General features: G+C 49.2%; 7 protein-coding genes across 7 annotated transcripts; 3 read left to right on the forward strand and 4 right to left on the reverse strand.

Moving 5' to 3' along the window:
* Positions 1–1,721: 1,721 nt before the first annotated feature.
* Positions 1,722–4,854, reverse strand: POJ06DRAFT_133567 (uncharacterized protein). Its single transcript, XM_056184409.1, has 4 exons — positions 4,418–4,854; positions 4,131–4,361; positions 2,518–4,075; positions 1,722–2,467 (listed from the first exon to the last, which is right to left on the reverse strand). Exons 1-4 carry the CDS (start codon positions 4,739–4,741, stop codon positions 1,878–1,880), a joined length of 2,703 nt encoding a protein of 900 aa, XP_056042797.1. The 5' UTR covers positions 4,742–4,854; the 3' UTR covers positions 1,722–1,877.
* A 3,689-nt stretch (positions 4,855–8,543) lies between these two features.
* POJ06DRAFT_239239 (acyl-CoA N-acyltransferase) lies at positions 8,544–9,101 on the forward strand (the record flags this gene model as incomplete). Its single annotated transcript, XM_056186033.1, has 1 exon — positions 8,544–9,101. The coding sequence occupies one exon, from the start codon at positions 8,544–8,546 to the stop codon at positions 9,099–9,101; it is 558 nt and encodes a 185-aa protein (XP_056042798.1).
* A 3,552-nt stretch (positions 9,102–12,653) lies between these two features.
* POJ06DRAFT_282393 (uncharacterized protein) lies at positions 12,654–14,011 on the reverse strand (the record flags this gene model as incomplete). The annotated part of the gene is made up of 2 exons (XM_056190025.1): positions 12,654–13,721; positions 13,817–14,011. 2 exons carry the CDS (start codon positions 14,009–14,011, stop codon positions 12,654–12,656), a joined length of 1,263 nt encoding a protein of 420 aa, XP_056042799.1.
* A 2,070-nt stretch (positions 14,012–16,081) lies between these two features.
* POJ06DRAFT_256748 (uncharacterized protein) lies at positions 16,082–16,504 on the reverse strand. Its single transcript, XM_056188054.1, has one exon. It carries the CDS (start codon positions 16,461–16,463, stop codon positions 16,308–16,310), a length of 156 nt encoding a protein of 51 aa, XP_056042800.1. The 5' UTR covers positions 16,464–16,504; the 3' UTR covers positions 16,082–16,307.
* A 59-nt stretch (positions 16,505–16,563) lies between these two features.
* On the reverse strand, positions 16,564–18,365 carry POJ06DRAFT_198970 (uncharacterized protein; the record flags this gene model as incomplete). The annotated part of the gene is made up of 2 exons (XM_056185134.1): positions 16,564–18,174; positions 18,225–18,365. The coding sequence occupies 2 exons, from the start codon at positions 18,363–18,365 to the stop codon at positions 16,564–16,566; spliced, it is 1,752 nt and encodes a 583-aa protein (XP_056042801.1).
* Positions 18,366–20,225: 1,860 nt separating this feature from the next.
* Positions 20,226–21,605, forward strand: POJ06DRAFT_269412 (triose-phosphate transporter family-domain-containing protein; the record flags this gene model as incomplete). Its single annotated transcript, XM_056189372.1, has 2 exons — positions 20,226–21,241; positions 21,293–21,605. The coding sequence occupies 2 exons, from the start codon at positions 20,226–20,228 to the stop codon at positions 21,603–21,605; spliced, it is 1,329 nt and encodes a 442-aa protein (XP_056042802.1).
* Positions 21,606–22,501: 896 nt separating this feature from the next.
* On the forward strand, positions 22,502–25,051 carry POJ06DRAFT_133659 (uncharacterized protein). Its single transcript, XM_056184410.1, has 4 exons — positions 22,502–22,853; positions 22,919–23,001; positions 23,072–24,411; positions 24,483–25,051. The coding sequence occupies exons 1-4, from the start codon at positions 22,640–22,642 to the stop codon at positions 24,973–24,975; spliced, it is 2,130 nt and encodes a 709-aa protein (XP_056042803.1). The 5' UTR covers positions 22,502–22,639; the 3' UTR covers positions 24,976–25,051.
* Position 25,052: the final 1 nt, after the last annotated feature.

A 25,052-nucleotide genomic window follows, 5' to 3' on the forward strand; every position in this document is an offset into this window, starting at 1 on the left:
GAGTTAGATTGTCTGCATGCTTGCTCCCTGGTTATCTTCACAGCAACTTAAGGTGATGGGCCCTATGATATAGCGCTCGGGATTTCGTGGCCATTCACAAGAACCTATGTCCCCGATCGCACGTCTGGTGCGGATGTTGCAGGGTTGCGGTCGGCGAAGTCGGCATCATGTCACGTTTTTAATTAAATAACTCACCATAATCCAGGCACCAGTCGGAATTGTCGGCGCCGTCGAGTTCAAAGAGTAGATAGCGACCAACATGAGCGCCGGTGGGCAGCCACATATTTACGGTGAATACGAAGTAAAAACGGGCCTCGCTTAACATCGCATCTCTCGCTTTGTCCTGGGGCAGGCAAATCCAAATCTGTAACGCCAACCATGACCCGTGTGTTTGTTTTATGGGCCCCAGCTCGCAAGTCCCGACACTAGATCCGGCAAAAGCCCAGCCTCGCCCATCCAATTCCGGTCCGTCATATAGTTCAATATGCATCGACTCGCTCTTCACTGAGGGTGTCCAGTGACCTTACAGTTGCCTAACGAATTCTGCCCCCCAACCTGATCATTATTACGGAATACAGAAGTAAACCCCAGCAGTTGCCAACACTCAGGACGCATCCGCAACATCCCACAAGTTACTCGCGCCGTAGTACAACCGAGCACGCTGTCGAATTGACTTCCTGCGCTCGTCGGACAAACCCCGAAACGATATAAAAGCCAAAAAGCTTCGGACCGAAGCTCCAAACTTTGATTCTACAGAAAAATACATAATACGCCGAAAGTTAGTAACATATCGAAGCCGGTCATTCCGGGTTGGTGCGTCATAATATATTGGCCGGTCGTGTCTGGTAGTTTCCTTAGTTTTCGACTTGTCGTTAACCGGAGCCAATGAATAAGCATGTTAGACTCAGCTCAATTAATTCAGGTTCCGATTGAAACGATTTTACCATTGCCAAGTCACACTGACCTTTTCACGTCACCGCATGTAGCAATCCACCACGCCGCGGGTCTCTCGGCAAGCGCAGTCCCTAACCTTAACCATATACCACAAGGAAAGCTGACCCGGAGTGCGAAACACACAATGATTGGCAATGCGGGTCAGTTCAGCCAGTGGCAGCCAATCACAGTCTACAGGTTCATCGGCGACGTCGCGCGGCTGTCGCAGCTCGAACTGTTCAAGCGGGGTTCCACCACAACAAAGCTATCAATCACAGATAACTCGCAAATATATACCAATTTAGCCGCACCGTTCACATTACAACTGAGACGACTACATCTCTGTAAAACACGATTGAAAAGCAAGTCTATTATATGTAGAAAACACAAAAAACGATCGAATAGTGTAACAAAATTGTAATATAAAGTACAACGACGACTCTTGCACGCGACATAACGCGATATCAATCCTGCAAATTAAACGAAGAAATAAAAAGAGAAATGCGCAAAAGACTGATCGGCGGATAGTAGAGGAAAAGAAACGAGTAATAATGCAAGGAACGACAATGGACTATAAAAATGTAGAATATCAAGATGACGATAAGAGTAAACGGAAACAAAGACAGGTACATATCATATAAACACAACGGTATATATTACTGATTAATTAACATATGTATCATACTCATATTGTACTCTTCCAATTCCGTCCGTCCGGTCTGGATATAAAAGCGAGAATCCAAATTAACCAACTCTTTTGCCAAATTACTCCCCTTTCGAAATCATCTCTATTTCGCACCACTTCTCGAACCGCCAAGTCTCGACACCCTCTATAGTCTTTTCAAAATATCTTCTCTGCTAGGATGAACCTATTATGCCACATACAAATGCCGTTCCCAAACAAGCGCGCGCTGCAAACAACAACCAAAAGCAAGAAGCGACATTTAGGTCGCCTTCTCGTGCTGTGTGGAGACACGCTGCATGGAGACAAGGAAGTCCTCGAGGTTGCGCTGCTTAGGCTTCTCCTTCAAGCCCTTGCCATGCATCAAACGGTCAAACGCAACGGAATCCTGCATGAGGTAGTAGGCACCACCGAGAATGCAGAAGATACCGAACGAGAAAATCCAGATACGAACGACAGCGACAATCGAGGTCTGGCCGCCAACGAACCAACCGAAGATACAGAAAAGAGTGGCAATGACATCGACAATGAAGACGGCACCAGACAACTGCCACGACGGAAGGGAAGACCAGAAAGGACCGTTGGCACGGGTGATGAAGATAAGCCAGTTCTCGGTAAGAGAGATCTGCAGGAAGAGAACTTCATCGATAACACCAAAGTTCTGGATGATACCGCGGCCATGCTGGCCATGGACGAACATAGAAGTAAGAGTGATCCAGGAACCGACTGCCAAGATAATTCCAAGAATAACCGACATACCCCAGAGTCTAGGAAGGTTCCACTTGACGGGCTTCATGGAGTAAGGAGCATTGTCATAGGCAATTGCAAGAGTAGCGATATCGGCGAAGATGGCTGAGGCAAGCATTAGTAGCATTCGATTCACCAACGACGTAGCAACATACCAATGAAGACAATGAGCTCAATGTTGAGCGAAGTGTTGAGGATAGCGATCCAGAGACCCAGGAAAAGTTCCAAGTGGAGCGAAAGAGCGATACGGTAAACGACGTAGGAGTACATACGGTGGAAAATTTGACGGGAGGTCTTGAGAGCATCAATGATAGCAGAGAGACCAGGCGCCAAGAAAACGATATCGGCAGCGGAACGGGCAGCATCGGAAGCACCTTCGACGGCAATACCGGTATCAGCTCGCTTAAGGGAAGGAGCATCGTTAACACCATCACCAGTCATAGCGACAAGATAGCCGCGTTGCTGGAGAATCTCGACGACATTGTACTTGTGCTGGGGGAAAACCTCGGCGAATCCATCAGCGGCCTCAACGAAATCGTACACCTCAGAGCCGGGCATGTCACCACCTCCACCAAGACCGAGACGCTCAGCGTTATAGATGTTGGTGCCGAGACCGAGCTGACGAGAAGTCTCACGAGCAATACCAACAGCATCACCAGTCAACATCTTAATGGAGAGACCAAGGCCCTTCGCTTCATGGACAGTCTTAGCGGTATCGTGACGAGGGGGGTCCATGCAAGGCATGATTCCAAGAATTTCCCAGTGGCCCTCACCACGTCTGCGAGCAACACCGAGCGAACGGAAACCACGAGTAGCGAACTCAGCGACCTTATTCTTGTAGTCGTTTAGGACATCTTCGGGCAATGGATGGTCCTCCTCGACGGTCTTCAAGACGAAAAGAGGAGCACCCTTAACACAGACAATGCGCTCGCCAGAGGGAGACTCGACGACAGCGGTGACCTTCTTGGAGACGGGATCGAAGGGATGGAACTCGACAACCTTGTACTTGGAGAGAGTGTTCTTGGCACGAGGATAGAACTTCAAGGACTTCAAGAAAGCCTTGTCGATTGCGTCCAGACCCTTTTGCTTACGGGAAGCAGCCAAGCAAGCGGTCAACATGAGGTCATCAGGCTCAACACCGGCGACAGTGTAGGGCTCAGAAAGCGAAAGCTTGTTCTTAGTGAGAGTACCGGTCTTGTCGGAGCAAAGAATCTCGACACCAGCAAGGGACTCAATGGCGGACAACTTCTGAACGATAGCCTGCTTCTCAGCAAGATAAGCAGCACCAACAGCCATGGTGGTGGTGACGACAGCGGGAAGACCGACAGGCACACCAATGACAGTGATACCAAGAGTGAATCGGAGAATGTCGACGATAGGATTGGTACGGTAGAAGCCAGCAATCCAGACAACCATGAGAGTTGCAATGACAAGGACCAAGAGAATAGTACCAATACCGTTCAAGACCTCAGTAAAGTGACCAGTACCACCGGAAGCCTTGTTCACAAGAGCAGCAGCACGGCCGACGAAGGTGTTGTCACCAGTGGCAGTGATGACCATGAAGGCCTCACCACGCTTAACCGAGGAGGAGGCGTAGCAGTTGTCACCCTTGTGCTTGTCGACAGCAAGAGATTCACCAGTAATGGCAGACTGATCGACCTGAAGGAAGCAGTCCTCAGTGACGAGACGACCATCGGCGGGGATAATGGTACCCTGACTATATCAGCCAAACTGTCTGAAATTATCAAAATTCCTGTGTTATACAAACCTCCTCGACCTGAAGGATATCACCAGGAACAACCTCCGGAGCCTCAATCTCAACAATAGAACCGTTACGAAGGACAGTAGCCTTAAGAGCAAGAGTTTTCTTCAACTCGTCGACGATGGAGCCTGCCTGGAACTCTTGAACGAAACCGACGGCAGCGTTAAGCATCAAAAGACCGCAAATGACACCGAAGTCGACCCAGTCCTGAAGACCAGCAGCCAAGACTGCAGCAGCCTACAAGTGACATTGTGAGCAATTGCGCCTGAGCAAAATCCAACAAGCTTACATACCTCCATAACGAACTGAATAGGTCCAACGAAGTACATCAAGAACTTGAGGACCAAGTTTTCCTTCTCCTCCTTCATCTGATTGAGACCGTACTTCTTTCGTCGAGCAACGACCTCGTCGCTAGTGAGACCATATCGGGGATCCGTCTGAAGGAGCTCCTCAGGGACGGGACGGGCGGACTGGCCGGCCTCGACTTCCTCGTCCTCGAGCGGATTTCCTTCTTCAGACTCAAGATCGGCGATCAGAGCGTCGATATCCTCATCCTCATCCTCAGCGTCCTCAGCGACTGGGAGTTTCTCATTGGTTGGAGCGGTGGCGTCAGCCATTGTTGTGGTTTAATGGATTAACTCTTTGTTGTGGTATTGGAACCAAACACGGCACCCTCCTGCGCACGAAGCTGCGGAAAAAACACAAACAAACGAAAACGAAAGGGAGACGATCGCGAAATAGCAAGCGCGAACGAATTTAACGAGACAGACGGACGGAAAGGAACAAGGAAAGAGAAACAGGAAGAAGAAAACAAGAGTGGGCCGGGCGAGTTGCGGGAATATATATGAGCGTGGGCGGCGAGGCCGAGCCGGGGACAGAGGTTACTTACACTACAGTGCGGGCGGGAGCGTGCGAGACGGCGCCGGCGGGCAGTTGGCTGCGATTGGGCGATGCCGGTCGACCCAACCCGGCCATGGGCGGCACATAAACAAACACAGCCGGGTACCGCGGCTTGCTTTGCTTATTAGTGCGGCCATGCGAGGAAAAAAAAACACAAATGCGGCCGATAGCACCAGCGCGTGCCCACATCTGCGCAGACCTTTGTCCCCCACAGAAGCGCTCGGCACGGTTCACACCGACACCGGTGGCGATTGCCGCTTTCGCCGACCGCCGCACCGGTCAATAATACTCTCTCGAGCGACTAGACAAGACCAGCAATTTTCGCGGCTACCCCGGCAGCTCGCGGAAGACATGGCAAGTTTGCTCGCCAATGCGCTACTCTCTCCGACTGAACCCCCGTATTGTGGCGCCCGTCTACTGTCGCAATTGCGATGCTAAACAAGATAGCGACAGACACCAATTCCAACTGCGTGCCGACTTCCGCTTGTCGCTACTTCAGTCACATCCGTATAGACTCGTATGTGGTCCTTGTCTTGATTTGCCTCGTTCGAGCCCTTACCCTCTTTGCGGGCTTGCAGGTGGCCTGCCGGCAAATCAGCGCCTCAAGCGCCTCAAAGGCCAGAAAATACCAGTCAGCTAAACAACAAGTTCCATGTACAGACAGCTGACCGCGTGCTACAACTGGCCCCGTTACCACCGGTTCCGAAGGGCCGCAATTATCGTTGTGTTTGTGCGCAATTTCACCTGGACCGACATACAGTCTTGGCTCTCTAATGTCTATCTTCTGCCTGGAAACCCTCGCTATCGACGACGATTATGCAAAAGGTCAGCGGCACAAATAGATATATTATTTCTGCTGTGGAATTACTTGGGATATCGTAGCCGACCAACTCGTAGTTGCCGCGAAGTTCTGAACAGACTCGTGCTCCGCTTAGGTCGGCACTCACGACAACATTAGTAGGTCCACTGAGAAGCGCCATGTTTCATTTCCCGGGGCAACTGTACACAACAGGCATGCTACCCTCTCTTATCTATGAGCCGCGCATACTTCGCGCTCTGTAGCCTGCACCTCAGTAAGGTTTGCAAACTTCTGGTGCCCTACCCAATAGGAAGTCCATCAAGGTCTTGTTTCTTCACCGGCCTCGTCGCTCGACAGTGTACCTGCAGCCCGCATCATTGGCAGCTCTTGGTATTTGGTCTCTGCTATCCGTCAGTAATTGGATAAATCGAGTATTCTTCGCGAGCGCGTGCCTGATTTTGTACGAAGTGAATTGCCTTTATCGGCCTGCTAAACTCGGGAGAGGGGAGTCTTTCTCCTACGACATATCACCGGGCGACGGAAATTAAAGCCAGGCCAACGTCTGAGGCAATTCGGTCGCCACGAAGCTGGTAGGGCCACCTCGAGTCATGTCTGTGCTTTAGCTTCGCACCGAGACCACTACCAGTACGACCACGGCTCGAACCAGCCATGAAATCGCTCTAAACCCGGCCCTCAGTAATTTTCATGACTTTGCGCGGAACTGTAGTCCTATTCGTCGATACCCACATTCTCGGTTCAAGTTTACGTTCTAGCAATGCTGCGACGGAAGGTTGTCGCGTGCGCTGTGTTTTCCCGACCTGCCTTCTGCTGCATGAAGACTGGTTCCCAGCTATTCCCACGCTAGCCTTTTGCGTCCAGTTCTCCAGGAGCCAAATTATGTAAACAACAGAATAAACCTGATGTCAACACTGCAGAACACGTAGCTGCATTTGCAAGACCGACGTATCAGAAACCAATTCTTACCACCAGTAGAAAATACATCGCCGAAATGTATGCTAATCCTTAATTAATGGCTAGCGAACAACTACGAATGGCCCCTGTCGGCTGACATCCATATATCGCCCCGTAGAACGGACGATCCAGATGATCATCTCAAGGTTAACACGGGGCGATGCTGCTGTCGGATGGTGAGGGCATGGCGGGGACACAAGCTTGGCCAGGTACCGTGGTCACGATTACCAAACGCACACAACCTGGTTGAACTGCCATGTAAATCAAAATCACGCTGACCTGAACACTCGTTGTAGTGCAAGGAGTTGTAATATGTTTTCAGAACACGGAAGGTGGGGTTTTAGGCGACAGCAGCCCCTCTTGCTTGGGATTTAATGACGTGTAGAGGGGCTTGCCTCGAAGATAGTCAGTTTTGTTGACAAAAATGCTGTTGCTGCGGTAACGGCCGGGGACCTGCTTTAAGTGGAAACTGAACTTCTAATGTTATAAAACTTCCGGCAACATCGTCCCGCCCAATTGTATGATACGTCGTTGGCTCACGCTTTAGTGCCCACCTGTCCGCAATAAATACAGTGTTAATCCCCTGTTAATCCCCGAGGAGAACAAGACCAGAGAACGCAATCGAGATTCAAATACGAGAACCTAATTCCTTTGGATCATCTTGGTGGACTCGGCAAGCGGACTTGGAATCAAAGGTCCCCCGCACACGTCGCCCCACTACCTCTGATGCCCCAACCCACTTGCACTGGCCCTTGGATTTTCACGCCATATATGCCGTAATGCAATAGGCGTTCATCCCCGCCTAATTGACCCGGGCTGCGTGTGAACTTTACAGTATTTTATTGTCACATATGGACAGCTCTCATCCGACCAAATTGAGAGGATCCGGCTTATGTTGGATGTCGATACGAGCATTACGTAAAATATGTCCCATCCCACAAATTCTTTCAATCTCCACCACATCATGGAGTGGTCAAGGCAAGACAAACCAGACGAAAGTTTCGAAATCGTCATTTGTGATAGACTGGTGCAGTTTCCAAATGCGTCCGTAGGTGGAATGTTCAAACTCTGGTGGGCCGTGACCCGGGTCTGCATAGAGCACTAGTAGAGAACAAGGAAGGAAAAGCCCCGCCCGGCCAACGCGGAGAGGACCTGGCGTTGCGGTCGCAGCTGCACCGTCTGCTCCTTACTCACATTGGGATCGGTTTTCGACTCGCCTAGGTAAATTAACGGAGAACTCCCAGCCAGTTGAAACGAACTTACGGTCCAACGAAAATATTAAATTCCTCACAAGCGAGTGCGCACTAGGGAAAAATTTAGTGTGATTCTGGGTCGGCGGCCGACCACCGACATTTAAACCTTTTGGACAGCGAGAACTAGAAAACCCAAAATCCTTTCTCGAAGTTTAGTTTGTGGGTTCGCGACCAATGTGTTACGCAAAATCTGCTTCCCAGTTGATTGTCATTCATCGCTGAGTTCTATTAAATAAGAATGAGTTCTATTCCATTCGTCACCTGTGACTGTCATTTTTTTTCGCCGCGGAAATACAATTGGGATGCTTTGAACCTGTCAATAATTTCCCGACAAAGGGCAAAGGCAATTGGATAATCCGGTTCGGTTTCAGTCAAGGAACCGGTTTCTGCAGCCGGTAATCATTGCACAGAGCGTCCATTTGTTTATATATTGAGCTCCAAAACCCGTGGAAATACTTCTACCCCCTCAATCACCTACTTGCCATTCTCGAAACCATGTCCAAGTCATCACATATCACCAGCGATTCTCAGCAGCCAGTCACAACTCGCAAGGCCTGTACATCAGACGCTACCAACATTGCCAAGCTCGGCGTCCATGTCTTCACCATTACCTTCGGCCATTCTGTTCCATCACAAGAGCTCCAAGCCTACCTGGACAAATCGTATAGCATTGGGACAATCGCCGAAGATCTCGAAGATCCCATGAAGGACATCATTGTTGCAACAGACCAGAGCGGGAAGATTCTCGGCTTCGCATATCTTACCCGCAACACCAGCGAGCCCTGTGTCGCGGACCTGGCGGACAAAGTCGAACTGCAGCGGATCTACGTTGACCCTGCGGCGCATGGGAAGGGGATTGGCAGCTTGCTGGTGAGATCAATAGAAGAAATTGCGAGGAAGCGAGGGTTCAGGAATATATGGCTAGGCGTTTGGGAGGAGAATTACAAGGCCCAGAAGGCGTACGAGAGGTGGGGTTACCAGCGAGTGGGTAAGCACGACTTTGTCCTTGGAACGGTTGTTCAAACGGATCACATAATGGCGAAGAGTCTTTAGGTGATACATTTCATACTTAGAGCCCCCAATCTATACCAATGCACGTTTAATTGACGGTACAATGATGCAGTAAAGGTTTTACTTTTTTCCGCCTACGCAAATCCTGGGCTGAGCGCAGCGAACAGCACATCGAAAATTTGCAAACGTTGCTATGACGTAGGCGCGTCCTTTGTTAGATTTGTGGACCAACAGCTTGTCCGAAAGGGAACACGAACTCCAAGGTGGAGGGGTGACGAATTCAGCCTCTGCGCAAACTGTGCCGCGCTGACCATTCGACCTCGAATATCGCCCACCTGTTCTCAAAGGATCTTGGATATCTTCAGCTGACCAGTACAGTACGCCATTTCATTTTCTTGGGGTTTCAGTGTCAGCTTATTCAATGCGATAAGTGAGTGCATTTTAAGGATGAGGTCGTCAATACAAATTTGTCATTTTAACATTTATGCGGCGTCCCCACGCTGCATGGCACTACGGCAACTGACCGTTTTTGGCCAGCAGCCTCGGGAGTGTTGACCCCTTTTCTTTGTAAAAGGGAAAGATTCCTCTCTCACTCCTGTTGCGTATTCAAGAGAAAGATTCTTTTCCTTCAACCAATGCTACGCAAAGTTTTGCCCTATACATATTACAGCAGGAGCAAGGGGTGGTACGAAGGTACACCTCATACAAAAAATTATACTTCTTGTTGAGTTACCCGGGGCCGTGCAGCACAGGTGCAGAGAAGTTGTGCCCGCCAAGCGCTGTCTTCGCCAGCTAATTCCGATGGCGCCACAGACTTGCATACCTGTAAGAGCGAATGCGAAGAAAAGATCCACTGAATACAGAATTCGGAGTTTAACATTTTACGCAACGTCAGACAGAGGCGATCTCATTGATGAATATTTATTTATTCTCATAGTAGTGACGACGACGCTCGCAGGCGACGCTTCTTACTAAGAGCGAAGACTGCGCGGTGATCTTCGATCGTGCATGATTCTGGAAGGCATGCAAATGCGATTCGCCGTGGATAGTTTGCTAAGGTTTGCGCGGCTGCTCACATGCACGGCCATCGATATTTAGTCAACCCTCGATCCGGTTGCCTTAGGTGCTGGACGATACTTAAAAAGTCAAATTTGGAAAGCTATAAACGAGTGCGGGATATCCCGAAGGGGTGCAATTTTGTCCCCTGCCGCTGCGATGTTGGATAATTGCCAGGTGACAACACGGCGTATTCAGCTATGTTTCCCTCACACATGCTGAGAGCTATCTAAATTGCTTGAGCGTCTACTAAGTAGCAAACGATCTGTATTTGGAGTTGAAGGCGTTTTCGATGTGAGTCCGTGTCCAGGGACGGTTTGGTTCGATCCTACGAAGATGGCATCGCCACCGCCATGCGCCTTCCTCACAATGCTTCTAGAACGCTGTCAGACGATGCTTGGTCTAACCTAGTTCATGCCTGGCTAAGGTCCGCGAGACAAATTTCTGTCTGTCGATTGGTTCTACCCCCTATTTCTACCGCAATTTGCCGACTTCGAGCGTAGCAGGGTTGTACTTTGTATTTGTCAGATTTTGCAAATAATGTCTAACCCGGCTCCGTGGAGATTCATCTCACCTGCCGATTGCCGTGAGGGTGTCGAAGCATGTTTCGCTTCACGGATCGAGGCGGCCGTCCATACGGTATCGGCCCATCTATATCATCTCATTGTCATGCGGACTGTGCCTGGCAATCTCAATATAAACGTGTTACTCGTATCATCATCTGCAAAGAGCGCAGCCAGGATACATTTAAACATTATGCTCCTCTCCTTCAATATTGTCTAATCACGACAGAGGATGCATCTTTCGGTGGGTCGTAACACGTGCGTAGTAGAACTCGTTTGTTAGCACCAAGAGCTCGATCTATATAAGGCTCTTCGAAACAAATCCATTGTGACAAATCAAGCGGCTGTAATCTGCAATCTACACTCGGTAGTCACACAATGCGTTCAAGGGACGACGATTGCTGAATCGCCGCAGCCGAGTGTTCCGAAACCCAACCCCCTTCATAGACATCCGACGTTCCCGTCTATCTTCTAAAGCGGGCCGAACGCCGCACGGTGTGCGTCTCGCTGTGCTCCGGTTCTCTGACCGAAACTGGTCCGCTGCCGGCGCCGGCGCCGCCACCGACGTTATCGCCGAGATTGTCGCTTTGATGAGCATTGGAACCAAGCTGCTGACCCGAGTTTCGATATGGAATCTAGAGTTGGTAGTGAGAAGACAAAATTGAGCTCGATGGGAGAAAGTTGCCTTGGTCACTTTGTGATACCGGCGACCTAGCTCAATCGCGCTGTAAATCAGCACTTGGCGAATTGTTCACCACCGAACCAGAGGAAGAGCATCGCTTAATTCGCTTTTGTCATGGGAAACAGGACGTGAATAACATCCTTGCAGTCGTCGCCGTCCCAGAAATGCCCAGGCGCGTAAGAGTCCCGTGCAAGACGGAGAATTTACGTTAGCCAAATTGCACGGGCTACGCCACACAGAGTATTATGGCATTCCAACGTACTAGCCATCATACGTCAGTCCCTTAATCAAAAATGCCAGAAATAAGCTTCCGCACCGCACTAAATCTCATTTCGCGTATTCCGACGGAGCTTTCTAAAGTATCGGCTGCAGCTTTAAGAATGCTGCCCGATAAAGTCGACAGCGGTCTATGTTCTGTTACGCGCAAATTCTTCGACACTGGCAAACGTTGGTCGCGCACGCAGCAGTGGATTAAGGCAAGCCACTAGTATATGTGGGAGTCGGTTGCATGGCATGATCCTTATGACATACATAAGGAACGACAAACCATTACTATTGGTCGTCAGTATTCTTATTCTGCTGAATTGCTGTAGCCAAACCGCGTCCTTCGGTTGTTAACGACACGTCGCGCCGAGGCAGATGCCTAGACCTGCTTACCTAACGACGTCTACGTCAGGATCCGTTCCTATTCAATCGGCCAATCAGGTCGGATCAGGTTTTGAAGCAGCTTGTGATACTTCGTCTTCACGAGCATCGAGCCACTACAGTGGGTGCGTCTAATAGTTATAGAAGCAACATGCCCTTGCGATGCTGGCTTCTAACTGATGAACGCGACCTCAATAATGCTTGTAACTGCCTAGTTGCCTTGTCTAGGTAAATCGTGACGTTAGATTATCATCTCGGTATCTACTACTAATCGGATGGTTGTCAAGCTACAAGAGGTACCAACAGATCAAAATGGGATCAAGCAAACATAGCAGCGACACCTTAATAACATTTCTTCCGTTATAACGAAACTCAGTAGTTACCTATAGATTCTGAACCTGTGAAACTCAATTCCAGTACAGTAGACATACAAACTCGATCGCATGAAGGACGTGTCTATATTCTTGTAAAGAATGTCAAAGAATGACGCGGAACCACAGAAATGAGAACTATCGGGACACATATGATAACGAAACGATCGGAAGCAACCAACGTCGTCGAATTACAAGTAAAATGAAGATAAATTGTCCAACTATCCATATATAACCACAATTATGTTATTAATCGGTCCCGAAAATGACAATACGACTACTCCCAATCCTCCTCGTCGCTATCATTGGCCTGAGCAGCACCCTTGGTCGCTGCCTTTGTAGCAGCAGAACCAATGTCTGCCTGGGAATTAACAGCAGACACGACGTCATAGCTACTCTCGCTCGACGGTCGCGAACTAGCACTCTTTGACTCAGCCTCAGTTTGAGCGATTTCGGCCTCCTCTGCCTTCAATGTGTCCGTCGAGTTCGACGTCTTCGTGGAAATCGATGGAGCCTGTCCCGCCTTCGCTTGGGCAGCTACTTCGTCATCCTCATCCTCCTCGTCCCAGTCAAAGTTGTCTTCCGCCTGGCCAGCCTCGTTCAATAGCTGCTTTCGTCGGAGTTCTTCCTGGTTGATCTGTTCGCGCAGGAAGTAGTATCGCTTCCAGAATTCCTCGTACGTGATCTTCTCCGGGACGACTTTCTCCATCAACTTTCTGAGCTCGGGATAGTGATCCAAGTCTCCGGCTATAGTGGTGGTCTGACTATCAACTGAAAATCCATTGGCAAACTCCTGGTATGCTGTGTCGTCTGAATCAGTTAAAAATGGCTCAGTCGAGGTGTGTAAAGCATGGAGTTGCGCGTCAAGTCGAGTCGTGTAAATCTGTCGCTTAATATCGTCCGGAACATCGAACAAAATGTCCTTAGTGATGGGTGTCTTCGTGCCTTCGGTATAATCGTCCTCGCCGGGATCAATAGTGACCGCGTCTTTCAAAAATTCGGCGACTTCTTTGCCGACCTGGTTGAGGTATTTACTGATCTCGACCTTGTCCAGTTCCTCGACTCGCGCTTGCGCTTTCTGCTTCAAAACGGCAAACATCTTGCTGGTGCTCTTCGGTGCAATCCTGACTCTGTCCGCGATTTGTGCAGAGCGCGAGCTTGACCCTTCGCCGCCGTCAAAACTAAGTCTCTCTGACGCTGAATTGACAAAAGCGGAGGCCTGAGTAGCAACTTGGTTGGCGATGGTCGATGTTCGCAGTTGCTCGCTCAGGCTCGCAAATTCCTTCGTCGCCATCTCGGAGGCTACTGATATGTCTTTCTTCGTGATATCCAAGGCCGCTTCGCCCTGTTAATCCGCCGAGTTAGCACTCACGTCCAATAACCCTTTCGCAACCGGTCTAACATATTTGACACCGCTCTTCCCTTTCTTGAATGTCATACCTGCTTCCTAACTGTCTCCCACAGTCCTCCGATCTTCGCTCCCCAAGCTGAATGCTGAAATGTCTGGACTGCATCATTGATCTCCTCCGACAGGGTAGGCGCCGCCTGCTCGCTGCTGCTGCCTTCCGCTGGTCGGTCGACAAAGTCCTTATCAGGAAGCGCTTCCTGTTGAATGGCATCGTACGCGGTATCCATTTCGCTAGTTCTCCCTGGAATTTATATGTCTAGATCAAGCGAGGTGGTTTGTAGGTTGTCGCCGCGGGAAGTCTTGTGGGGGCATGGTCTGAGTGTAACCCATGTACCGTGATGACGATCGTGGTGCCGCACGTTGACGTCGGCTGTTTGTGCCCCCGCCGTTGGGACAATCTCATAAACCAACCACGCAGGCCAAAATTATGCTTGGAAATGCGCTCTGCAATCAAGGCGCAAATGCAAAAGGTTCATTCGTGATTTGAGTTTGCCTCTGGGTGTTTCTATCTACAATATTTGGTAGCGAGCAATTGTGGAATAATGCTTGGCACATCGGATGTATAGGCGAGCAGTGAATCCTCGACGGAGACGAAACGAAGATACCACTAAAATTGTTACCAGTGGAAGGCGAAGGTGAAAATCTGCCGTATGTCCGAAAAGGTAGTTAGAGTCAACATCCAGGTCCAATTCAGAGTCTGAATTCGACGGGCGGCTTCAGAGCTATATTTTATCTTTGAGCGCTGTCCAACTAAGGGAGGTCAATAGCGGTTTCCATTACAGTATGAAGGATGGCTTAGGATTGATGGATCGGAGTATCGTAGACAGTTCTATTGACGTTTACGGATCGCAGTCCTCAAAGGCAAAGCTCGGTCTCCTTATAGGCTCTATAAGATGGCGAGCCGACGCGGAGGTCTGGTTTCTAAAGCTGCCTCTCCGCTCGAGAAAATTACGCCGTACTGATGGAGAAGTCGGCAATACACGCAGTACCCTTGCTGCCTTGTCTATCTGTACTCATCAAGGTAGTCTAATAATGGAGAATGCTAGGACAACTAATAATAGCTACCTTACGTGATATGCGACCATATCATATCCGATACCTGTGGGACTCATATTCATGCCGGCTAAGCAAGGTTGACGATTAGGATTTATTATTAGCACACGTCCGCTTACTCTATCCTCTCTCTCCTATGATTTCTCGTAGCCATCCTCAGAGAACGATACGTCACTGCAGAGTCACCTGGCAGCGGGCGATGTATGGGTTCGAGCACTTCGGCCGTCATTCTTTACTGACAATTTGTTGTGAGCTAGACGCAGTCCAAATTTGGTTCGGCTTTCTAGTAGAGATTATGCGATTGGCCAACATAACATTCGACGCAGATATTCTGGCAGCAGAGAATCCCGAATATTTCGTTGATTCGTTTTAAGAAAACTACCACATACGATCGGCCGGTCGATGAGGACCCTTGGAGTGACCCTAACCCGATGAGCCATTCGCATGCCGACAATTTGTTGCACCAAGCCCGACTTACCCAAGCAGCGCGGGCCGACGACGTTATTCGTCCAGTAGCGCGCAAAATTGTTTGCTGGGCCGACGTAAAAGTCCGGCTAAGTTCGTAGGTGAACCGCGATGGCGACGACTACAAGTGTGCCGCGCAGCCTGAGGCAAGTCAACGACTGATACTGCTAAGCAGTTACTTGAGCTCTTGAGAAGGTAATTGTTTGAATTGCTGTCCAACACATGCAAGTGGGCTGCCGACTAATATCCTTTAAAACGGCGACAAACTAGCCTATTCGGGTTAGAAGCTGCGCACGTGATTAAATGAGAAAATACTCGAATATTATTCATTCGCAGTACTCAGCATTTGCGAATAAAATCATCGAATATTATTTGCAATACTCGGCATTGCGAATAACGAATACGAATATGGTCGATTACTGCGAATATTCGTATTCCGAACAGCCCTGATGAAATAGAAAATACTGCTATACACAATGTCAAACTAAAGGGCGGAATTGTAGGTCGCATTCTGTTTCAACCTCACTCGACTCACCTCCGTAGTAGTAGAATTACGTGATTGAACCCTCCGTACCACTCACAATCAGCGGTCTGTTTTATGACTTTTCGAACCGCGCTAATGACAATACGATTTGGGCTTGAATTAATTATTATTAAATAATTAATAAGTGGGTCAGGGTCAGGGTCAGGGAATAAGTGGGAAATTAAATAACATTACGGTAATCCAAACGCACCCTTATCCAAAAATTTTTGCCGCACAATTGTCCCAACGCACTCACAGGGGCACAAGTGCGCAAATGATAGTGAGTCACCATAACTGGAACAAGTGCACACCGACTCGCGTGAGTCGTGACGCGATAAAAGAACTCTCGCAAGAGCTGCTTATTTTCGATTAATAGTTCCACGGCACTATGCCATCTATAGTTTAAAATTCTTTGCGAGGAACCACCACAGTCTCCGGGTTATTATTTGAGCGGCAGCACGACACCCGCGGTAGATGACCGTCTACGGCAGGCTTGTAAATAATAAGCCTGTCACGATACTGTATCGCAATAGTATGCGATAATAAACGATATGCGATACGATAAAGGCGATATTGCGCAGGGTAAACTTTAAATAGAACGCGCGACGGTGTCGACGCGTGTATTTCTCCTGCCGCATTTTTAAAACTCCGAGTTGTCCTTGTACTTAATTCGCTGACGTCTATTTCAATAATATATTCTAATACATGTTTCACTGACATCTCCTTCTGCAATATACTCTAATACTTTCGTTTCTTCTTGCTCCTATTTATATAATCGTACATCGTAGACACATCGTGGTCGACGTGTACGCCCAACCGTCTAATCCAGTTTGACGACTGCAAACTGACACCCGTGCAAGAATTCATGACCAAAGCCTTCAATGGCAGCACGAGACTGCTACCATCCGAACTTCGACACTTGTGAACACGTTCCTGGATTCTCGCGGTAAGAGTAGTATGAGGCATAATGATACGCTTTCCGTTCGCATCGACGTCCGATTCTGTCAATCCAGCCAGAAAGAGAAGGATACCTTCGAACGTGACGTCCGTGAACGAAATGTCGAGGTACTCTAATTCGCGCAGGGTGTGCAATGCAGCAAGGCCAGAGTCATTAAGCCAGGAGTTATGACCAATGAGTAAGACGCGAAGCGCGGGGCATATTCTGGCTATCGTTGGGACTGTATTGGCCGTGATTTTCGGACAGGCGTGCATGTCTAAACGCTGCAGTAGCCTGCCATCGCAACGTGATAGCGCGCCCAAAATATCTTCGTCCTTGATCACTGTATTCGATGAAATATCCAAATGACGAAGATTCCGATATTCGTCTGGGTTCGCGACGCACGATCCGTCATCACTGTATACCTCGACACCATTGTCCTGGCGGGTCGTTGTTCGGGGCGTCAAAGCCGAATCCGGAATCGCGAATTTCTGACACGTAGGCGGAACTGTCAGTGTCACGTAAAGGAGAGAATGTATTAGCGAAAACTCAACCAATTGCGGTGTTATGGTGGCAAAGTCTAGGTGTCGATTGGCAGTTTCACGGCCTGATATAACGAAGTTCGAGAGATATAGACTGATTAAATGAGGGAATAATTGAAGAAATGCTACAAGGTCTTCTGTGTGTGTCAACATGCCTGGCCCCGAGTTCTCAATGATTAGAGATTGTAAATTAGTCGGCCTAAGTTTAATATCCAATTCACTCAAGCAGAGGAATGACTTCGGACGGGTGACTGTAGAACCATAGAAATGGAGAACACGGAGTGATGGAAACCTCGCCTGGCAGATCACTTCGACCAGTTCTTCCTCTTCAAGAACCTCGCAGCCGCCTATCTTCAAGACCGTCAGGTTACTGAAGGATGCCCAGTCGGTGTCCGACAATGCGTGGCCGCGTCTGGACGGTAAGAAAACGTTAATGTTGAAATCGACATGTAAGACCTGGAGCCGGGATTTCTTTAAATACGGCGTGATAGCGTTGCCGATTAAGCTTGCGTCGCGCGGCCAAATGTTGTAAAGGTAAAGCTCGTTGACCGAACCTCCGGCTCGCAGTAAACAATTCCATAACGTCGAGCGCCTAATTGACTTCTTGTTGCACTGACGGAAGTCAAGAATACTCCATAGCCTAGGGCTATTCAGTATAAATGACTGCCATGATCTGCACACTTCCTGGAGCCGGACAATTTGGGGGAAAGGTATGTGCCTGAGAATCAACTCAACAATTTCGACAGGAAGTTGCATCATGTCGCATTTTCGTGGCTCCGACTTTTTTGGATTCGATAAAGCTTCTCCAGACATTGTCCGTTGCCGTTTGGATATTCGCGACGACACCGTCTCGTGCATCTGTTTCATGACCTGTCATGCAATTAGCGCAATGCTGCGAGTTAGACCATCACATAACGCACAGTTCGGAGCTTATCATTCTTGTCAATACTTTTCAGTCCAGCGTCATAAAACTGTAGCGCTTTCACATCATTGCCCATTAACTGGTGCACTTTTCCGCCGCGGAGGTATCCTTTCGCGTTGTTCTTGTAGTGCTTCACCATATCTTGCACGTCGCGAAGTGCGTCCTTGTAGGCCTTTAGCTTCTCATAGCATGTCGCCCGTTGGTCCAAATACGCGATCTCAATCGAGTCTCCTTGTTTATGAAGCAACTCAATGACCTGGTGATAGTTAGTAAACAATATTAGGCGCGTCGTAATCTCCGAAGCAACGGACCTTGGTATACAAAAGCGCGGCGTCGGCGTATTCGTCCTGTTTATATTTCGCGTGCGCATGCCTCAGGTAATCTTTCAGCCCGAGCACATCTAGGCTTGCTGGTTCTAACATAGTATGGGCTAATTACGACTTTCGTGCAAACTCGGTTTCGAAATGGTGGGCCTCGCGCTGGCTTTTGTGAAAAGGCGTCGTTGCCCTAGTTTTACAGTTTAACGCGAACGCGTTTACGACGCGACGCGCTGTATCCCCGTCACGACCAATTGGCGCGACCAACACCTTTTACAAGTAACAGGCAGTAATTTGACCAATCAAGAGAATCATTGGTGCGATTTCGCGAGATGATGCATGTTCTGCAATGAAAAACCAGTAATTTGGAAGTGTCAGGGTGTAAAAATTCCGTTATCGAGAATATGTAGTATATTAGCTCTAATCAATCTCCACATGACTACTTGAGGCGACATAGTGGAGCACCAAAACAATGCACTAGCGTGGAATGAAAGAATTCGTTGGCGCATTGGCTTCGAGCTTAGGCAGAGGTGTTGGCAGGACGGATCTAGCTTCTCGTGCGGGGTCAACAAAGGAGAAACCGGGGGTTAGATCAGTAACCCGAAGATGAATACAAATTTCAGGCAGTCTAATAATTTAACCGTAAACACGACTCGTGCATCGAGAATGACTGTTTCCCCGCAGATGCTGCTGGTTGTCTGGCCCCCCCTGCAGGGGAACCAACGCACTCGAAATATAATTGCGATCCTCGCGATGTAAACACAACAAGCAGCGAATGAGGGCTAGCACAAGGGTTTATTCGACAACTGCGCTTGTTTATTCATTGATTCAGCCTGCCCTGGCAATATGGCGGTGTGATGTGAATTAGTGCTGGAATCAAGCGACATACAAGCGAAGGTGCAGCGAACCAATTTAAGAAGCGATGACGTGAGAATATAGTGCTGAACCGGCTTCCTACATAATGTGTGCCCGAGAAAACCATTGCACGAGAAAATTGAACTGAACCTGAACCACCTTGAGGTCAGCCGCACACTAAAAATAGTGGTCTTGGCTCGCCGCGACCGATACGAACATCCTTGTCGACACAACGCCGACACAGCTTTCCGATTCTGTAGCGTAACGCGGCTGAATTGGCGGCTCCTCAAAACTGTGTCGAGGCGTAGGTCGACATTTGTCGTAGGCACATGCGCCGTCTGAACAGGTGCAACTCGATGCCGCAGCGTGGGTTAGGTCTTGCGGCGGCGGTGCTTCAGGGATCGGCTGTATTTTCACCACACTAGCCTATCGATGTAGTGTTCTTGAGCCGCGCGATGCTGAATCAGGCGCGAGACTGGTGGCAAGCCAACACCAGGGTGGCTGGGGCTTAAGTGGCTGGGGACGGCTGCAAAAATGCGCGCGACATGCTGCGGCCTCGCTGCTGCTGCAACATGCGTCGTCGTCGCCCGCTCTGCCACCTTCCTTCCTTCCATTTCCTCAGTTCTCTTTACCTCCTCACACCACTCTCAGTATTCTTCGTCTGCTTTTATCTTCAGTCTTGTGCGCACCCACATTCGTTTCTTGCTGCCCTTTTCGCGCTCATCCGCCTTTACTTGCCCTACCCTGCTTGTACTCTTGGTGCTCCCTGTGCTCCTTCTCCCGTCCGACTGTCGATATCGTACCATTCGGTTGAATCACCCTCAAAAATGACCTCTCGCCGCCCATCTTTCGTCGAGTCCACCACTCATGGCTTCCAGCAGCTGGCTCCGCCAATATCGGTTAAGCTTATCGTCCTTTCCCTTTCCTGGTATTGGTCGTCGGCGGTGTCAAATACGCTTACAAAGTCGATCCTCAACGCGTTTCCCTACCCCGTCACCCTCACCGTGCTGCAGTTTGCCTTCGTTGTCTTCTGGGCAGTCACCCTATCCTCCTTGACTCGGAGTAAAGTGCCTGGCGTCGCTCGACTGATTCCGTTCTCGCACTCCGGCATCACTCGTCCAACCAAACAGATCGTCCTAACTGTTGCCCCGATGGCCGTTTTTCAGCTCGCAGGCCATATTTTCTCACACATTGCCACGAGCAAGATCCCCGTCACCGTTGTTCACACCATCAAGGGCTTATCTCCGCTCTTCACTGTGATCGCGTACCGATTTCTGTTCGGCGTCCATTACTCCATCTACACCTATGTCTCCCTCATCCCTCTCACCCTGGGTGTCATGCTCGCCTGCTCGTTTGAGTTCCAAGGCCACCTTGTTGGAGTGCTCAGTGCGCTTTTTGCAGCTATTATCTTTGTTTCCCAAAACATATTTTCAAAGAAGCTTCTTACCAACTCTCCGACCTCAGACATGGAACCCAAGAAGAAGCTCGACAAGATCAACCTTTTGTGCTACTGTTCCGGATTGGCCTTGATCTTCACTTCTCCTCTCTGGTTCTATTATGAGGGCGCAGGCTTACTGAGAGAATATATCGCGACCGGAACTCTGCCTATTCTTGCCGAAGGCATTGAGAACGCTATGCCTATCCGCACTCTGATGATTCTGTTCTTTCTTAACGGCACTGTCCATTTTGGCCAGAACTTTCTCGCCTTCCAGATTCTGGGACTAGTTTCGCCAGTGACTTACTCCATCGCAAGCTTGTTCAAGCGCGTTTTTGTCATCATCGTTGCTATTATCTGGTTTGGCCACGAACTCACTAGTCTGCAAAATTGGGGAATTGCCTTGACGTACGTACACGTTTCGCGTTATGTTTGTATGCCGTGTGCTAATCTGTACAGGTTTGTTGGTTTGTACATGTACGACCGCGCAGGTGATGCGTCACGGACAGAGCGTGCAATGCTCAATAAGCAGCAGGCGTCGTCCCGGATACTACCGATGCATAACGTTGATATCAAGCAAGACATCGGTGCTATAAGCTACAGCAATTTCGTCAGCACGACCTCGAGCGCGAATCACAGCGCCCGCAACAGCAACGAGACGTTTCGTCATTCCGAAGTCAACATTCGGGACGACCTTGCAGAAAAGCATTTATTGCACGCGCATTCGATTCATCTGAATACCAACAGTAACTCGACTATTTTAGTGGCCTAGAGTAGTCGCATAGATTACGGCGGTGTGGGTTGTTTTGGTTATGATGCTGATGAGTTCTTGCTTTTTTGAGTACATAGATGTTTCTGTTTAACATGCGGGGTCTCGTACATGGTTTGCATAGGTGTTCGTTTTAAAATATCATATATACGTGGTTTGCATGCTTCTGGTTCCTTATTTTGTTTTTCAATGGTGAAAGTCGTGATTATCAATTACCCGAACCTATCACTGGCAGGTTGTGAAATTTGGGTTTTGGGCTTATGTTGACGTCATTTGTCGAATTAACATGTTTCGTTTAATTTTTGTGGCGGGTTGGATATCAATTCTTTAATTTCAGTCTGCGGATAAGAGTGTAATAATGGTGGTCGTGAGGAGACGCATTGTCATTTGTCGCAAAATTGGTATAGGGCGTTGATATGTTTTCATTGTATTTTTAGTCCTTCATTGTTAATATTATTAGCCGCTAATGTTAGAACGCGTGCTTGAGGTGTATCAGTTTATTGTCTCTACGGTATTAATAATAATATTATAATCTGGCGCCAATGTGCTTGTAGGGCAACTCGGAGTATGTATGTCCCTCCTGGGTTACAGGGATTTGCATGATCACGATACCGTTATATTTGTAAGGCTCTGGTGCGAGCTAATGTCAAGTGGAGAGGTCAGGCGTTCGTCCAAGTCACTCGAGCGTGAATAGTAATGCTGCCGGTTTAGCTCCGGATGGGAATACTGTCATCTGAGTTGCAGTTCGCATTTGCCGTGATAATAATGATGACGGGGTAACTATCAGAAGTGTGTGGAAACCCTACCTACCACGCCAACTCGCAGTGTCATGCGGCTCGAGCCGCAGAGAGTCAACATTACAAGTTGCATCGACGCGCGATAACCGCAACTAGAATTTATGATACTAACAAAAATTCATAGCCTGGGTTACGAATGTCAAATCTACCTGGCTCTTAGGCCAAAATCATAGAACCGCAACGGTACCAAGGAGGCTCCTTACCCCGACATCGGCACAATTCAAGGAGCACGCGTTAAGAATGAAGGATCGAGAGCTCGTGTCGTCCTCGCTGCCGAACTTGTCGGGACAACCGGCATTACCGACGACTCGAAAAGACGCATTGGCAGTCGAAGACGTTCCCAGTAGCCAGGACTCTGTCATCCATGTTCCCGGCACCGCGCGCGCCGACGTCGACTTTTACGCGGCGAGGCTGCACGAAAGCATTCTCCGCGAACGACGGACATTTGACCAGTGTATGAATTATCAACGATATAATATGTACTTACGTGAAACGTGTGAACTGATTTACGCCTTGAAGTCCAGGAAATATGGAAGGAGCAGAAAAAAAGTCTTGAGAATGAAGTACAATATTGGCGTAAACAAGCAGAGGACAAGACGAATGTGCGTGTTTATTTTCTGCCTTGTGCTATCTGAGAGTATGATCGAAAGGTACTAATGAATTATGATGTAGCTGCAGCGTCCAGTAACGTTGTCAGCTTTGTTGTCTGATCCTTGGACGCCAGACGAAGCCGAGCGAGATCGGCTGGTAATCACGTCACTTCGACAAGAACTCGCGCAATGCAAATCCGCTTTAGCGAAAGCAGTTGGAAAAGACCAGTCAAATTTCCCTAAGGACAACGGCGCCGACAACGAGGACGTCGACAACGTGGCGTCCGAAAAAATTGTTTTGCGTGTACAATTAGCGGCTATGGAGACGCAAATGAAGATGCTCCGGCAGCAAATGGACGCAGCGTCTGGCACAATTGCGGATCTTGAGAAACAGGTTACCGCGAAAGAAGCGGAGAAGGCGAAGGCTACGGATGCGTTTAATGCTGCCAAGGCGAAGCGACAGGCTGATTTGGAGGTTATCAAGAAGTGGAAAGGGGAGCTGCAGAGACGGGACTTGTATCAGACGCATCAGCAGCGGACGATAAATTCTCTCGAAGCGCAGATTAAGGAGTTGCTGAACGAACAGAGTGGAAATGGCGGTGTCGATACGACAGTCGAGAACAGCGGGAACCTGGAGGTGACTGTGAAGCAAGAGCCGCAAGTCCAAGACCCCCGTCCAGGGTCAAGGTCCGCGAATCGGTTCAGTATTTGGAGAGATCACGTCCGCTCCGCGTCTGAGCCTGACGGCGGAAGGTCCAATTCATGGAACCACGTTACGGCAGAACCTGCTGGTCCGGTAAAAATTAAAAAGGAGAAGACAGAAATTAGGAACTCAAAAACCGTGTTGCATGGCAACAAAGAAAACGGGGAGCCAAGCCATCCCCGGCCTGAAAGGATTGATCGCAACATATCCGCGCTTACAGAAGACGCAATGGACGACGATTATATCGAATCTGCAGCCGGACTGACAGAGAAGATGCCAACTCGCAAGACCTTACATTCATCGCAATTGTCTAACTCCTCACAACGGACACCGCTCACGGATGCGTCGCAGACTCTCAATCATCTATTAGCCGAACCAGCAGCATCTTTACCATCCCTCGACGCAAATGCCGTCACGCGCGGCAGAGCTGCGAAATCTCTCTCAACGTCTTCTACAAACTTGATGTCAACACCCACGTTATTACAAAAGACCACCGCAAAGCGCCCCCGCTCAGTCTCACCCGAGAAACACGCCAGCAAGTCAATCACAGACCAGAGTTCAAGCGCGGGCCACAAGTCCCGCCTGCGAATGCTGAGCTCAGAGACTGCGGTCGCTTCATCGCCGACTGCAGGACTCGGACAACGAACGCCGCTCATAAGCGACGACGTTGCTCGTGAGAATAAAGGACGAGACAGATATAGCTCGTCCATGCAAAAGCCGTGAGTTCCCATCGTTCCGCCTTTTTGTTGTTTTCTTCCGTACAGTAATAGAGAGACTGACCAGGATACAGTCCCGGAGAACGTGAGTGGACGCTCGAAGATTTCGTTATTAACCCGAATTACAACCACAATATCGACTACGCATACCACGACGTCATCCGTGGTCGCGAGCGTAGTTGCGTGCACGGCAAAGATTGTCGCGATTGCCAGGCATTTTACAAATTAGTCGGGCCAGTGACACCACTTCCTAGTGGTCCCAAATGGAACGACAATTCGCCAGCGACGCCAACAAGAGCGGAGAGTGGCACACCGAGCGGCGACGATGCGGTGCGCAAGATGATTGCGACTGCGTCCCGGCATAGAGCGCTTTGGGAGCGGCCGCCGTCACCGGTCGGGTTTTGGAGGTCAGAGTTTCCGAGTACACAGGAGGAGATGGAGGAGAAACAGGAGGCGCGAAGACGGTATCAGGGGAAAGTTCAGGAGCGATACGAGGAGGCGCTGAAGAACGGAAAGTATTTGTTCAAGGAAAAGGCATTTCGTCCGATGCAGGCTCCGCCCATGTAGATAAAAATGTAGAAATAGCGCATACCGGCGTTTATGTTTTGTGTATAATAAATGTTGCATGTCATATCCATACGGGA

Source organism: Lipomyces tetrasporus (genome assembly GCF_029532465.1).
Source record: "Lipomyces tetrasporus strain NRRL Y-64009 chromosome Unknown POJ06scaffold_7, whole genome shotgun sequence".
NCBI lineage: Eukaryota > Fungi > Ascomycota > Lipomycetes > Lipomycetales > Lipomycetaceae > Lipomyces > Lipomyces tetrasporus.

What these genes read in the sequence shown, in the direction of transcription:
- POJ06DRAFT_133567 (XM_056184409.1), bottom strand. Translation starts at nt 4,741, where the DNA reads ATGGCTGACGCCACCGCTCCAACCAATGAGAAACTCCCAGTCGCTGAG. An exon ending in CTATTCAGTTCGTTATGGAG is followed by an intron (nt 4,362 to 4,417) that starts GTATGTAAGCTT and finishes TGTCACTTGTAG; the next exon opens with GCTGCTGCAGTCTTGGCTGC. An exon ending in ATATCCTTCAGGTCGAGGAG is followed by an intron (nt 4,076 to 4,130) that starts GTTTGTATAACA and finishes TGATATAGTCAG; the next exon opens with GGTACCATTATCCCCGCCGA.
- POJ06DRAFT_256748 (XM_056188054.1), bottom strand. Translation starts at nt 16,463, where the DNA reads ATGCGGCAGGAGAAATACACGCGTCGACACCGTCGCGCGTTCTATTTA.
- POJ06DRAFT_133659 (XM_056184410.1), top strand. Translation starts at nt 22,640, where the DNA reads ATGAAGGATCGAGAGCTCGTGTCGTCCTCGCTGCCGAACTTGTCGGGA. An exon ending in ACGACGGACATTTGACCAGT is followed by an intron (nt 22,854 to 22,918) that starts GTATGAATTATC and finishes TACGCCTTGAAG; the next exon opens with TCCAGGAAATATGGAAGGAG. An exon ending in AGCTCGTCCATGCAAAAGCC is followed by an intron (nt 24,412 to 24,482) that starts GTGAGTTCCCAT and finishes ACCAGGATACAG; the next exon opens with TCCCGGAGAACGTGAGTGGA.